Source organism: Synchiropus splendidus, chromosome 7, assembly GCF_027744825.2.
Source record: "Synchiropus splendidus isolate RoL2022-P1 chromosome 7, RoL_Sspl_1.0, whole genome shotgun sequence".
In the NCBI taxonomy this organism is placed as follows: Eukaryota; Metazoa; Chordata; class Actinopteri; order Syngnathiformes; family Callionymidae; genus Synchiropus; species Synchiropus splendidus.
In genome coordinates, this window is record NC_071340.1 from 11027770 (window position 1) to 11041748 (window position 13979).

The 13979-nt window shown below is 43.5% G+C and overlaps 2 protein-coding genes across 3 annotated transcripts; both read right to left on the reverse strand.

The window, feature by feature from the left end:
• Positions 1–2679: 2679 nt before the first annotated feature.
• On the reverse strand, positions 2680–4019 carry avp (arginine vasopressin). The gene is made up of 3 exons (XM_053870560.1): positions 3891–4019; positions 2952–3156; positions 2680–2890 (listed from the first exon to the last, which is right to left on the reverse strand). The coding sequence occupies exons 1-3, from the start codon at positions 4011–4013 to the stop codon at positions 2754–2756; spliced, it is 465 nt and encodes a 154-aa protein (XP_053726535.1). The 5' UTR covers positions 4014–4019; the 3' UTR covers positions 2680–2753.
• Positions 4020–7702: 3683 nt separating this feature from the next.
• ubox5 (U-box domain containing 5) lies at positions 7703–13952 on the reverse strand. Of its 2 annotated transcripts, XM_053871136.1 has the most exons (8): positions 13831–13895; positions 13392–13455; positions 12141–12236; positions 11385–11486; positions 9685–10403; positions 9081–9622; positions 8838–9014; positions 7703–7986 (listed from the first exon to the last, which is right to left on the reverse strand). In XM_053871136.1, the coding sequence occupies exons 3-8, from the start codon at positions 12141–12143 to the stop codon at positions 7787–7789; spliced, it is 1743 nt and encodes a 580-aa protein (XP_053727111.1). In that variant the 5' UTR covers positions 12144–12236; positions 13392–13455; positions 13831–13895; the 3' UTR covers positions 7703–7786. The 2 variants fall into 2 exon arrangements, with proteins under 2 accessions (XP_053727111.1, XP_053727110.1); XM_053871135.1 differs by lacking the exon at positions 12141–12236 and having other exon boundaries at positions 13831–13952.
• Between the last annotated feature and the right edge of the window lie 27 nt (positions 13953–13979).

Genomic DNA, 13979 nt, shown 5'->3' on the forward strand with positions numbered 1-13979 from the left:
AGCTAACGGGACACGTCTGCATACAGAGGTTGCGTTATACACAATAACAAACGCGTGGCGGGTCAGCTGGTCGGTCCGTGCACGTTATGCTTTTTTTTTTTTCGACTATTTTTGGGGTCGTTAGAGTTCTGGATTTCTGGATTTCTATATATGGAAGCGTTACTCAATAAATAATTTGAATTTTAAATAATTAAAAGGAGGGAAAATTATATGTTAAAAATCTGAAAAAAAAAAACAATTGTAGATTTGGGGCGCTTAAATACAGGCAAGGGCGTGCATGTGGCTCAAGGGCCGCACTTGTTCCACACGCGTATTAGAGGGTGAATACTGAAGCCTCTGACATCTCATGAGGAGGTCAAAAAGCACCCGTCATCTAGATGCTTAGGGAAAATGATGTTGCACTAGTTGAAGTGGTATATCTCCACCCTTGCTTCAGAACATCTTAGAATCCTACTGGCAGAAGAAACACACTTCCCTCTGCTCCCAGGGTCAAAGAGAAATTGGGTTCTGAAAAAAAAAAAAAGAAAAAGGACAGGGTACAACGGGAGGGAGTGTTCCAGACAGATGAGCGTCCCAGATGTCATGGGTGTATCAGGCCGGAGGAGAACGTTTGCCGGAGGCATCTGAAATGGGTGAGTGTTGCCAAAAGAAATGAAAACAGAAGTTAGCTGCCAGTAAAGTTGGGAAACCTTTCCTGGGGTCAATTTGTGCATGATTAACACACCAGTTTATAGTTTCGCTCCTAACAAAATCAATAACAGCTTTTAGTAGGGGTTTATAGATGAAGTGTAGATTGTGGGGCCCTGGGGCCACAAGGGGCCCTTTTACTGTTTGTGATGAATTTTATTTCCATGAGTTTTATCACATGAAAAGAGTAAAGCTGTGTGAATAAATCAATATATACTTAATTTGTTGGCTGAAATCCAGAACAGATCCAATTCTTGGGATTTATTATATTATATGATAACATTCCAGACTCAAAAGTTCACTTCAACAACTGGTGGGAAACAAAGTTATAAACAAAAGTTTCCAGTAAGTTCATCCTTCAGAAGCGCCGTCTGACAGAAGGGGAGGTCTAGACCAGCGTGCGGGAACGTGTCGCCTCCCTTTCAAAGCCATTTCCAAGCTTTGCCGGTGTCACAGCCAAAGATAAGCACTCAGCGAGTCCATTATACTGTCAGTCATCGCTAACACACAAAACAAGCTGTTCCAGCCACTCATTTTATTGATCATATTTCAGTTTGAAATCAGCAGTTCATTTGTCCATACATGATGAGATTGGATTTTTATTAAAATGATAATAATCGGTTGCAACAATAAACGTTCATTAAATTTGAACTTCGATCCAATGGCGTCAGCTCAAAACAACTCCCTCAGTCTTCTCTGTCTCACAGTTTGAAATCAAGGAATGTTGATTTATGGGGTTTGGAAAAGGAAGGTTACTCAAGGTTTAAACTTTTAATAGCACAGCTTTGTCATATGTGTTGGATGCCACTGAAGCAAATAGTTTTATTCCATGTTTCAGTAGCGTGCGTTGCAGTGATGTTTTTTTTTTTGTTTGGGATTTTCCCGCTTTTTCCAAGACGTCACATTATTTACTCAGTTGTGGGCTCAAACTGTTTTTTATTAAATAGGTTTTCAGACTCACATAAATGAAATGCAATATTTATTTGAAGATGAAAGGTGATGATTTGTGGGGAGAGTACACAGCAGTGAGAATGATGAATAAAAATGAAAGTCAGTAGAAGCAAGCAGTGAAGATGCCAGTAGGAGAGGTAGTGAAAATGTAGTGGACTGAGAGGGAGCGGGTGGAGGTGACTGGCTGGGGTGATCCGTAACAGAAGAGTATCAGCGAGAGTGAAAGGGAAGTTTTGTAGAATAGAAGTGAGACCTGCCTTAATGCGTGGTTTAACAAAGATGGAGGTGCTCCGCTTTTCATTGCGAGTGACCATGAAGGACATCGTCGGACTAAAGTACACCAGAGTGGAAAGTGGAAAACAGGAAGACAGGAGGAACTGCATAAAGGACCAAAAGCAAAGCCCTGCTGATGCGTTTAAATCCTCAAGTTAACAGACAGAATGAAAGACAAAGGCTTGAGAGAGTAAAGTTGTTCTAAAGACAAGCGGTTGTGTGTGAGATCTAAATATGACAAACCACATGGACATGTGCTGGCATATGTTCGCCGTGGGCTATGCACCCACATTAATTAAGATTGAGGTCTAAAGTCTTAACCTGGCTGAAGCCTAAACAAACTGCTGTCAAATAAAAATCTGGTTGACACCAAAGAAATGTTTAATCCCCTCTGTGGCTGTTGCCAATTAGACATGTTGAAACAGCAAAGCAAAAGCTTGTCTACAGTGTTAACAAAGCGAGGAGTTTGACTTGACTGGCTTGAAGTGTCACCAGCAACTATCTCCTCTCAAAACAAACAAGTCCTCTCAGGTGTGTCCTTTTGTTTTGGTTTCACCCAGTTCTTGTATTTATTTCCTCAGCAGTGACTGGGGTCTGTCGACAGAGGGCAGTGTGGTCTGACTGACTGGTGGTGGAGTCACAACTGCAGACTCATTTTTTTTTAAATATTTGAATTAGGAAGGCTGGCAGAAGAGCTCATGAATACAGATGGTTGAATGCAATTTTTTGACACAGAGGAAAGATGCACTTTAAAATGAAACTCAGCTTTATTTTGTTTTCAAAAGGCCCACAGTTGGAGCAGGGGGGCGACATGAAGGCACGAAATGAACCCGGACACACCGTCAGTACTCGGTCTGGACTCTGGATGCGACGTGGAGGAGACGCAGCAGCAGCTCTCCAGGTGAGCTCCCGGCTGACCCACGGACATGATCCAAGGCGTCCGGCTCCCCTGAGCAAGTGGAGTCCACAGCACAGCTCTCTGCAGCACAGCGACGCCCATTTAGACCTCACACACTTGCCTACAAGCACATCAGTCCCACCTGAGTTGCAGCAGAGTCTCGATCCTGCGCAGCGCCCCCCTGCAGAGCCGCATGGCCGCCCGCCTGTCTGGCAGGGGGTCATTAAATAGTTCTCCTCCACACAGTGACTTGTTTCTGGGGTGCCAAGCTGGCAGCCGAGGCCCTCTGTGCAGCAAATGCTGGGGCCAAAGCAGCGGCCCCGGTCCCCCTGCCCACAGGACATGCACTGGAGACACAATATCAATATCAAAATGTTTTAGTGAGCAGAGGTTTAAGTGGATTCAGAGTCATAATAATAGTTCAGACATGAGTATAGGCTGGAATATGAACATGGAAAACATAAAGAGCAAAATTAATATTACTTTGCAAATATTTTTATGGGATTTCTCTTTTGTATGTTTGTATAGCATGTTTATAAATTATATGTATTTAATATTAAACACTTTTTAAACTGCAGTTTATCCCTCGCCATGGCGTAATAAACTTTTACATTTTTTTATGAATTGGAATTAGGTGAGCAACTGCTATGAATATGCCAACATTTTGTGATGACGGAATGCCATACTGAGCCTGAAAATACTGACAATGGAGTATATCGACTGGGATAAATGTAACCTTTTCATACATTAATCAGCAAGAAGATATTATTTTGTTCATAAAGTACAATGTACTGAAGTGGAAAATAGCAATATAAAAATCTAGTTTTTGAATGTAATTAATAATATATTCTTAGTTTCACCCATTAAACATTCTAATATGTAATTAATCATTCATTATTTCTGTGAAAATAATAAAACAATGATTACATTATTTTCAAATGAATTTAAAACGAATCAAAACCTTTATTGATGTTTAATTCATTTATGACAAATAAATTATTGGGATAAAAATGAAATGAAATGACAAAACTCACTCGTTTAAAAAAATTAAATAAATGCAACATGGGGATGAGGTTCTCACCTGTCTGAGTCCGGACTCCTCCACCAGCCCCCGCTTGCCCCCCCGGGGACAGTTCTGGATGTAGCAGGCGGAGGAGACCACCAGGAGTCCGCAGACGCACAGGAGCAACATCGAGAGCGACATGGCTGCAGGCTGAGAGCGTGTGAAGGGGTCCCGCTCCTCTTCCTCACTTATAAGCGGCTGGAACTGACCCGACATCGGACCGACACTTCTGCTGTGACGTCAGCGCTCGCCTGAAGGCTGCGCAACGGCGATCACGCGCCAGCGGCGCGCGTCTGTATAAACCATGTTTAGAAAGATCAGGGAGGAGGAGAAGACGGTTTGAGGACGATTGCTTTATTCTCATGAAAACCAACTGTTTTGTTGCTGAGTTTAATGTACACATGAAAGTGTGTGAGTATTCATTTGCAAAAAAAAAGTACATTATTATTTTGTATTACTTTCCTGATTTATTACCTATTTATTTTTGTGTTTACTACTTGTTTTTACTAAGGAGATGATCTTCAAAATTTGGTAGTCGGGCTGTTCTTTTCACACATCTTCAGTTGAATGTGTGAACAGGTTTAGTAAGTGTTGAATAAATGAATAATTCTAGTGGCTGACTAGATACAGACCCAAAGATGCTGAACGTATTTGAAGTACCGATTCACTGGAGGCATCGTGTAGAGCAAGCATGTGAGAGCAGGCCTGCTTCACTAACTCTCACTTGAAGTATACTTATGTTTTGAAGTAGAAAACTTAACAACTTGCTTGTGAATAGATTTTGAATGTTTGTGTTAGAAGAGGACGTGAATTTCCGCTGCCAAGCAGATGTTATGCTGTGTTTGCCATCAGGTTCTTAAGGACCCGGGTCTTGTCATCCCAGGTCAGGAGTACTACAGACTGCTCTCACTACTTGTGCCACGTTGAGTTGCAGTGCCAACTTCTTCATCAAGGATGTGATACTTGCCTATTGAGCTGCCCTGCTTGCGTGAGTCAGTGAAGTCAGTCGTACTCAGAAGTACTTCATTTTGGTTTGTGGTCGATCTGGATTTGAATCCCAAAACACCTGCTAAACGACACACGTCTCATGTCATCACTACTAATCTTATCATCATCAGCAGAACCCTGACAACCTCAATGGCACAGACATTATCCACTTCTAATGAGACAAACAAGATTAGCATTTTTGCGCAAATGAAAGATCATCTACGTTATTTTGCTCAGAGACCTGCTGCATGCTCGGAGTCCACTCTTCCACATTAGCAGTGGTGACGCTGATGAAGAGACAAACAATAAGTGGAGTGAAAGAGCATCAGAGGAGCCTTAATTCGATCAGAAGCATTCAAGTTTGAAGCTTCAACAAAGAGGTGGAAATAAAGCTTTGTCTACTGGGGAAACACTGTAGAATAAGAGGTTCTCTAGGTGGCGCTAGAAATGATGGAAAATTTGCATTTTATCCTTTCAGTTTTTAAACCTATCTATTGGCATTTTGAAAAAAAAAGTTCTTTTTTTGTTTTTTCCAGCTGATAAAACCAAACCCAAGAGTCTGCTAGAAAACTTTAATATTCATTTTTTCTCGCACTTGGTGGGCTTGGCAAAAATGCTCATTATACAGTGGTGCCTCGGTTTTCGAACGTTTCGGAATTCGAACGGCTGGGAATTCAAACAAAAATTTCGAGAATTTTTGCTTCTGATTTCGAACGAAAATTCAGAACTCGAACGCCCCCGAAAAAAGCTGGAAAAACCCTAACGTTGCCGGACCGACCAGCTGACCCACGACGCACTTTGTTATTGTGTATAACGCAGCCTCTGTATGCAGACGTGTCCCGTTAGCTACATTTACTGACTGTTTTCTCTTCATATTGAGGTATAAAACCTTTCCTGTCTCCACACTGGACCGTGGTAGAGTGTCACAGGGGAGGTGCTCGCTCTCCACACCTCCGAGGCTGGAGCGCTCACTCCAGGGTTTGATGTCCTGTTGTGGGCTGGAGCTGGGACAGGGATGAGGCGAGTCTGGGACAGAGCGTTACTTGGTTTATGACTTTGTCACAGCCAAACTGCACAGAAGCGCACATTCAGAGCTGGACACGCACCGGGCACCTCTTCACTTCTGGAGAGACGTCACTCACTCGGCAACCCCTCCCACATGCAGCGGCCACACACATAGAGGAACAGCGCACCTGCAGCAGACACTCTACATTCACTCCTACACTACTACACTCGATTCAGATTTCAAACAAATCGCTTCTCGAACGGCCGTCTGGAACGGATTGTGGTCGAGAACCGAGGTACCACTGTATGTGAATTGGAAAGGGAGCCACATTAACCTGTGAATGCTGCAGGCAGTTTCTCTAAGCTTCAACCATCTATTTTAACATAGGGCATAAGACACTGGATCAACACTCCATTCTCTAGAATCCATACTTCGTTTTAATAAATGACTGACAAATAAAGACAAGGAAGAAAGAAAGATAAATCAACTAAGATTTGGGCAAATATATGAAGACCAGAAGCTATTGCTTACTGGTATAAATCATTTTGCGTATTGAAAATATTCCCAATAACATGGAATGGAGAGAAAATGTATTCATAAGGCGCAACCTATTTTGGCAACATAGTAGCTAGAATTTAAGAAAATATATACATATCCTGTATGTTGTTCACGTACCTCATAAAATAAACACACCTTACATAAATACAGACTTTAATTTATAATCTTTGAATATCATTGCCTAACACTGTAATATTCATCCAGCAAGAATCAATGTTCTGGCTGGACCACATTCGAACATGAAACCTGGTTCTACTTTACATGCACCCAGCAGCTCCTCTTTCTGAGCGGATACAGGATCATGACCCTGATTTAACGTGGTGTTGTCACGGCAACTGACAAATAAACCGATCTGTGTACAATCATGGACTTGACCAACCCCCCCCCCCCGACCCTGGTGAGACATCAACTTTTCTTTCCTTTCTGTCGTGCACTGCTTGAACATATTTAGGGTTTAGAGCGAAGAATAACTTATACATGTACAAGGACATTCTGTACGTCTGTAAAGTGTCCACTGCGTGTGTGGTGGAAGAGCTGACGCTGACACGTGTCAGACGCAGGACAAGACAGATACAACATAGTAGACCTCAAGACAAGAATGATTATATGGGGAAATCAGCTTTAACTCATCAGAACAGTTTGATAAAATCTCATTATCATTACGACAGCTTTGGAGGTCTGTTTCGTGGCCACACAGTGGATAAGCAGAGCCATGAATCCAAGAGGAGGAGACCATCTCCCACTCATGATTTCATATTGTCTTCAATTCATCGGATCCGCCATCTTCTTTTCCGTAGTTGCATCTGGAAAGCAGAAAATAAACACCACGACGAAGACAATAACACAACTCCTCTGTATGAGTTAGGTCACAGGGGCAGCAGCTGAAGCAAAGAAGCCCACAGGAGCCTCCACTGGCTCCTCAATAGAGTAACACCAAGGTGTTTCCATGACTACCAAATAGTTGTAGCACCTCAATTGGCTTTTCACAATAATGAGCGAGTGTTTCTACTCTTTCCCTGACAGCACACGGTGTCTTGTGAACAATACAAGGAAAAAACTCCTCCCACAGGACAGGGGAGTCAAACTCACCAAACACTGACAACAGTCAGAGGAGCCAAAAATAAATTGAAATATAGAGGACAAATTAGTGTAAAGGGAATGCAATATCATTTTGCTTTTTAATATGCAATCCTGTTTTGTCCTTGCCTTAAAAAAGAAAAAGACAGCTTAAAAAAAGGTCACACGAGGGGGTCTGACTTTTTAACATTTATTTCTGAAAATGCATGAATACAATCACATGAATGACCAGCAAATATGATGACAAGCCTGCGACACGTGAACAGCCACTGATCTCTGAGTTGCGTCAGTGATGAACACGCGTGACGTTGTTGCGGGGCGTTTGACTTCTGCAGCTACGGCAGGAAACTTGATTGGAAGCGGAGGTTAGTTCCTGGTGCAAGCAGGAGCGACAGAGCAGGTGGCCACAGACGAGTCTGTAAACCGGTGATGAAGGTTTGGAGTAGAGCGAGACCGCGCTGAAACATGTCGCACACATCTTCTCACCTAAACAAAAGCAAGGGTGTTAGAACGGTTTCGATGCCTTGGGAAACCTTTAGAATCAGACAAACAAGCAGCAACACGGGGTAAAAAACTACTGGGGAAAACAGAGAAGGAGCAGCTCCACATTGAGTAGACTCATAGCCCACGTGACAGCGAGTCATACACTGTAGGGAGGGACTGAGACTTCTTGGAGAAAGACTCAGCTGAGGGTAAAGAGTTCATCACTCTGCTCCTCCCAGCAACCTCCTCTTCAGTAACCCTGAGTAGACCAAGGCAGCAGAATGGTGCCACACATGAGCCTTACTTTGAGAGAATTTTTTTTTGTCCTCATAGCACTTGTCACCAACCCTCAGAAACAAATCAATCTGCATTGAAGGTCACAGGCCTCTCCCAGCTCTTCACAATTTAGCCTTGTCCAGGAACACCTTTACAAAGGGATGATCTGAAAGACCTTCATTGAGCCCTACCCAACACCCCCGATATCATGAGTAGAGGTGTTTGCTCAAGTAGAGACGGACAATCGCAGGACACTAAAGTAGAGGTCACGTACTTCCATCACTTGTCAAGCAAGTGACGTTTGATGGTCATGTGTGTTCAGTCCGCGCTCACTAATGAAGATTAGACTGGACTCTAGGGATGCTGCTTTTGCTGCCGATAACCAATACCAATCACATGGATTGACAATGAATTTGGCAGCAAAAGGTTGAGACTTTCTGTGTCCATGAGAAAAAATGAACGATAAAATTCACCGATCACGCTGAAATCGGCCGATCATGATCAGTGAGCGATCGATCGGAGCATGCCTACTGGACACCCTTTGTTCCATGGCGATAAGACAACACAAAACAACATACCGGCTGTGTTTGAGGAGCAGGGTGTCTGGCCCATTGGGGAGTTCTGCTTTGACAAGGGTTCTGGACAAGCCTGTTTGGGTAGGTCTGTCGTAAAAGAAGGTCGGCCTCTTAGAACAGAGCACAGCGCCTCATCCAGGCTCGCCGACAAACGCTGTTCGTGAGAAGAGCAGCTTGGATCTGGAAGAGTCAGATGTAGATATCATTGAAAGAGTAAAACAGAGAAGGGTTTGTGCTGAATCCCACCTGAGTCCGGATCCATTTTCATAAACTTAGTTTGAGGTAGAAGCTGCTCATCAGTTGCCAGCTCTAACTCTGGAGTGCGATTTCGTTTGGTCCCTTTAGAAAGCTGGGATAGATGAGTACTGTCAGAAAGCTGGGAATCATGAGTTTCACTGAGGGACAAAGATCTTGCAGGTTCTTCTACGCCCTCTGAGGTCTGCGAGTTTTTCTCTGTAGGGTTCTGAGCCTCTCCTCCAGTGACGAGTCGTGAGGGATTCATGCCGTTTCCAGTTCGGCCCAGCATCCCGTCTCGACCCGAGACGCCTTCGTGGAGGAGGAAACGGTCAATGCGGCTTTTTAGCTGCGGATTCGGAAGAGGTTGAGAGGCGGATGTGAACAGGACCCCAGTGAAGGGATCATTCCGAGGTCGACCCCACGTGGCCTCCCTCTTCTGATATTCTTCCAAAGTTGAGTTGTCGACGGACACACCGCTTGGCAGCATCATCGGCAGTGTCATTATCTCTTGTGTTAGCGGGTCGAGGAACTCTTCAGGGACTGAACTATTACTGGAAATAAAACAATAAGTTCAGCATTGAGAGAAGGAACAACCGCACGTGTTCATCTATACCTTGGAATGGTTGTGTTCTTCTCTGGCCGTTTGGTCTGCGGAGGAAAGGAAGGTGGTCTTGACCGTCTCTCACTGGCTTTGTGTATGTTCTTAATCTTCTCCACCTCCTCTTGAGGGCAGCACCGAGCAGGTTGTCCCCAGACTGCTAGGCTCTTCAGTCCCAAAGCAGAGGCGGCTCCCCCGTATGGTATCGCCACTCGAAGCTGTGAGACCGAACCTAGCGAAGGGAGGCCACGACTCCAGAGCTCTTCTTTACGACAGCTTGGGCGCTGTGGCGGGGGAGGGTCGAGGAACGGCAGGCGGGGACAGAAAGGGGAACGTGAGAAACTGACGTCCGTTTCATCTCTAAGTTCGCAGCGTCCGACAAGTTTAAACTCCGGCTCACTATTCAGATCACAGCTTGAATTCATATGTTTTTTCTCTTTCTGAAGCTCATCCACAGCTTCTTTACCCCACATTCGTGCTTGATGACTCCAGTGGTGAGGCTTGCCGGATTTATTCACGTGTTTCTCTGTCCTCTGATCACTGGGCCTCAGCAACGTCTTCTGGATTTGCTGTTTTTGCTCACCCTGCCCGCAAGAAGATGCGTGAGCAGATAATGGATCAGAACTGGTGCTGATTTCCAGTCTTTTACACGCCTGTCCTTGATCCATGCCCCATGGCCAGAGTTCCACATCCACCCGAAACAGCTCCACTTGGAAACCAAATTTCAGAGTGACCTGTCAGATGAAGATGAACATATTAAAATTAGTGCTGTAATATCCGGACTATAGAGCGCACCACAATATTAGCTGCACCCACTAAATTTAAAGGAAAACAGATCTTGTTCATACATAAGCCGCACTGTGTGCAGTGGTGCTGTCTGTGCCGTAGAAAGGTAACTGGAGCACATGGCTTAAAAACCCATTTCAAAGCTAGTGTTAAACCTTTCGTGTCTCCACACTGGACGATGGTCGCGTGTTACAGGGGAGGTGCTCGGTCTCAACACCTGGCTCAAGCGTGCACTCCAGGGTTTAATGCCCCGTTGTTGGCTGGAGCTCGGCAATGTTCTGAGCTTCAATCGTGACACAGTCACATCTTTTATTGACATCAAAGCTGTATAAATGAACCGTTTTCACCCCGAAGTTATTTGTCATCGAAAAGTCCAACCAGCAGCAGAACCAGGTGCCAGTCATGTTCATCAAATGTACAAAAGAAAAAAAGGAAAAAAATAACCTTCATGCAAACTGTTGAGAAAATCGGAAAAACTGAATAAAATTCTGAATAAAATAAATATAATAAAACCATGTCAAATATCGTAAAATAAAAAAAATATATTTTATTTATACTCCAAAGAAGATATAAATGAAGTGTAAATGAAAGTATCGCCATTTCAAAACTGCTTCAAAAGGTGTTTTCATGAACAGTTTTTACCCTTGGTGGCGCCAACACTTTTCTTTTCAAGAACTTCTCCATAGTTGTTAACTATCAGAGTTTTTCAGCTGTCAAGTCAAGTCAATGCAGTGACTCACTAATGCCACCATACGTGACTAATGTATTAAAACTGAGCGTCTCGCGGCCCTCACGGCCCAAAGGTGTAAGACCAAAAAACCTTTAGGGGCCCTCTACAAGGCGCTCGCAGCCCTACCGTAGGCCCCAGCCCTGTGGTTAAGAAGCACTGCGTACAGAATCCGTACAGAGACAGAGCAGCGCGATCTCACCTGAACAGGTGGACGCAGGAAGTACTCCAGCTTGAAGCCCCTCCTCCGAAGAGCTGGGTCAGCTGACACAAGGTTCGTAACATCATATCCATCTGCACAGAGCTGCGGAGCACACACATCACACATTCAGGAGCAGGACTTTGTTTTTAAAAGCTGGTGTCAACCAAATAATTCACAAGAAAAACAGATGTTGTGCAGCAGAACACTATCAGGCAGTGATGGACACAAGAAGAAAGCAAAATACACCATCACCATAGATTAGTATTGTGATGGAAGCATGGTGCTATGAGGATTTTACATCGGTAAAATCTGCAAAACATTGCTGAGAAAGAAAGTTACATAAAGCAGCGATGATGCCAAAGAGACGGATTAATTTAAAGTAAGCTCTCTAACCTTATTTCAATGACAAAAACATCTAAAGTATTTTAATGTCTGTCAAAGACCTTTTCTTCCACAATAGAGTACAGACACCCTTTATATAATACTGCATCGTAATTGCATTGAAATACAATTTTACGTAAAGGGTAGTACAGTTGAAGGACCTCAAATTCTCAGATTAAACTGGCAGGTAAAAAAGAAATGCCAATGAGAGAAGCATGTGAGGGGGATCAGTGATGTAGAGGAGAAATCCTTGTAACGGAAATGAAGAGACATCTTTGGTATTTGGACTGGAACAAGAACGCAGTCGAGATCACATGACACAGCAGGAATAAAAAGAACATAACAAGGTCAGCTGTGATTCAGTCACCCACACACCATCTAGTCCTGCTGCTTTTTTATTTCCACAGGTTCGTCCTCCACTATCACCTTCGAGCTGTTCCGACGTACACCTTTCCTGTCTGTGTCAGAACTCTTTTTAGTGGGAGTGAAAAAAACAAATTGTAATTCAATAATGCTCTCATAAGACACGTGAATGCCAATAAAAAAGAAATGGAACCGAGTTAGTGAAATATGATTCTCAGTGTTGTTGACTGATGTTCCATTTAAATAATGATAACATGCCTTAAAAACATACTGGTCTTCCATGAGCGCAACCTCGAGACCACCACTCCATGTTTGTATCGACCTTCGTTTTTCCTTCTGGACTCAAGAACGTTTGGGTGCCTCATGTCTATTGAGGCAGGATTTACATGGGGAGCAAACGGTGACGCCACAGTTTGAACCAACATGCTGAATGCTTAATAAAGAGGCTTCTGCACAAACAAACTGGTATAACATAAAAGACCAAGATTGGACAGTTCGGTTCAGACGGCATCTTGACTAGTGATGGGTCCAGGATTATTAAACAAGGCCAGCTTTATTTCTTTGAAAATTCTTTGGCAGGACTGACAAGTGCTTTGAGACAGAGATGATAAAATGCATTTGTGTAAATGAAAGGCAAGGTAGAGTGACAATGTGGGGAGCAAAAGTGGTGAAAATAAGTGAGTTCAGAGGTCAAGGGAGGATGATGGGTGAAGGGACCATGTATGGTATCTTTATATGTGAGATGAAGGAACATGTATGTGCCATTCCTAAAAAACATGGATTGATAAGACAGCACAGCTGCAGAAAGTCTCTCTCGCAGCTTTTACTTCCAAGGACACATGAACTGAGGGGGGAAGACAGCATCTCCACACAGTGACTGCGCTCCTCCATCAGCCGCTCAGTCGGAGGTTTGTGCTTGAAATGCAGTGATGTTTTGTCACGATAACACTATTTATTGACAAACAGGTTGTCCAAGCTGCTTTAAATGCTTTGGTGATCAACATTTGTGGTCGGTTGCAATGGGATGGAGCCATTTCGCAAACTTCTAACTTTGAATTTACAAACATCTTGAATTGTATTTATTGAAGTTTAACTTCACTTGTGATGGGAAATGCCTTATTACTAACTAATCTTATGTTAACTATTTTCATCCATAAACTTGGTGAGCAGCTGACAATCACAGTACTTGACATTTTCATTTGTGATACGATTAGAAGACGTGTCACAATGATTTCACACATAAATCTACCTCTACAAATGTACCTTGTTGGTGCTTACAGCGGTTTGGAAATGCGGCAGGCAGAGATTAACAACCATGTTGTCCAACCTGTGGAGAGAAAAGCGTGTTATGGATGAATGTCTTTACTCTTATTGAGAGCTAAGAGGTCAAGGAGAAATTACATCATTGAGTACAACTGCTGTCAACAGTGGTGATGGCGCTCATAATAAGTTTTTTGTTGTCAATGGTGCTTTGTGACCTTCGATCTCATTCAGGCAAACGCCTCAGAGGGGTGACGCGAGTCGGCTTGACGTGTTAAGTGGATACAAGTCAGCCTTTCTGGAATACTATGCATATGACACACGAAAAGGTGAGGTAAACAGTAACACACATTTGCACAAATAACAGCTTCTGAATGAACGCTGTGAGCTGCAGTTAAGCCATTATTATGCCATAGAGCAGAGAATGATTAAAACATCTTACTGTTTGCAAGCAGTGTCTTTTTTCCAACACAGCAAAAACTCATCGCACAAATGTTTTTCTTCCCGTTGGTTCAGCGAAGCTCGCTTTTCAGTGGAGCTAGCATGTAGCCGAGCCAATAACAACTACGGAAGCCGCAGAAAGTCAAAAGT

Coding starts and splice junctions, on each gene's coding strand:
- avp (XM_053870560.1), bottom strand. CDS start 4,013: ATGTCGCTCTCGATGTTGCTCCTGTGCGTCTGCGGACTCCTGGTGGTC. Junction 3,157..3,890: donor AGGAGTCCGGACTCAGACAG/GTGAGAACCTCA, acceptor TTGTGTCTCCAG/TGCATGTCCTGTGGGCAGGG. Junction 2,891..2,951: donor GAGACTCTGCTGCAACTCAG/GTGGGACTGATG, acceptor GCTGTGCTGCAG/AGAGCTGTGCTGTGGACTCC.
- ubox5 (XM_053871135.1), bottom strand. CDS start 13,445: ATGGTTGTTAATCTCTGCCTGCCGCATTTCCAAACCGCTGTAAGCACC. Junction 9,623..9,684: donor AAGAACACAACCATTCCAAG/GTATAGATGAAC, acceptor TTTTATTTCCAG/TAATAGTTCAGTCCCTGAAG. Junction 7,987..8,837: donor CTGCTCCTCAAACACAGCCG/GTATGTTGTTTT, acceptor GCTTTTGTTTAG/GTGAGAAGATGTGTGCGACA.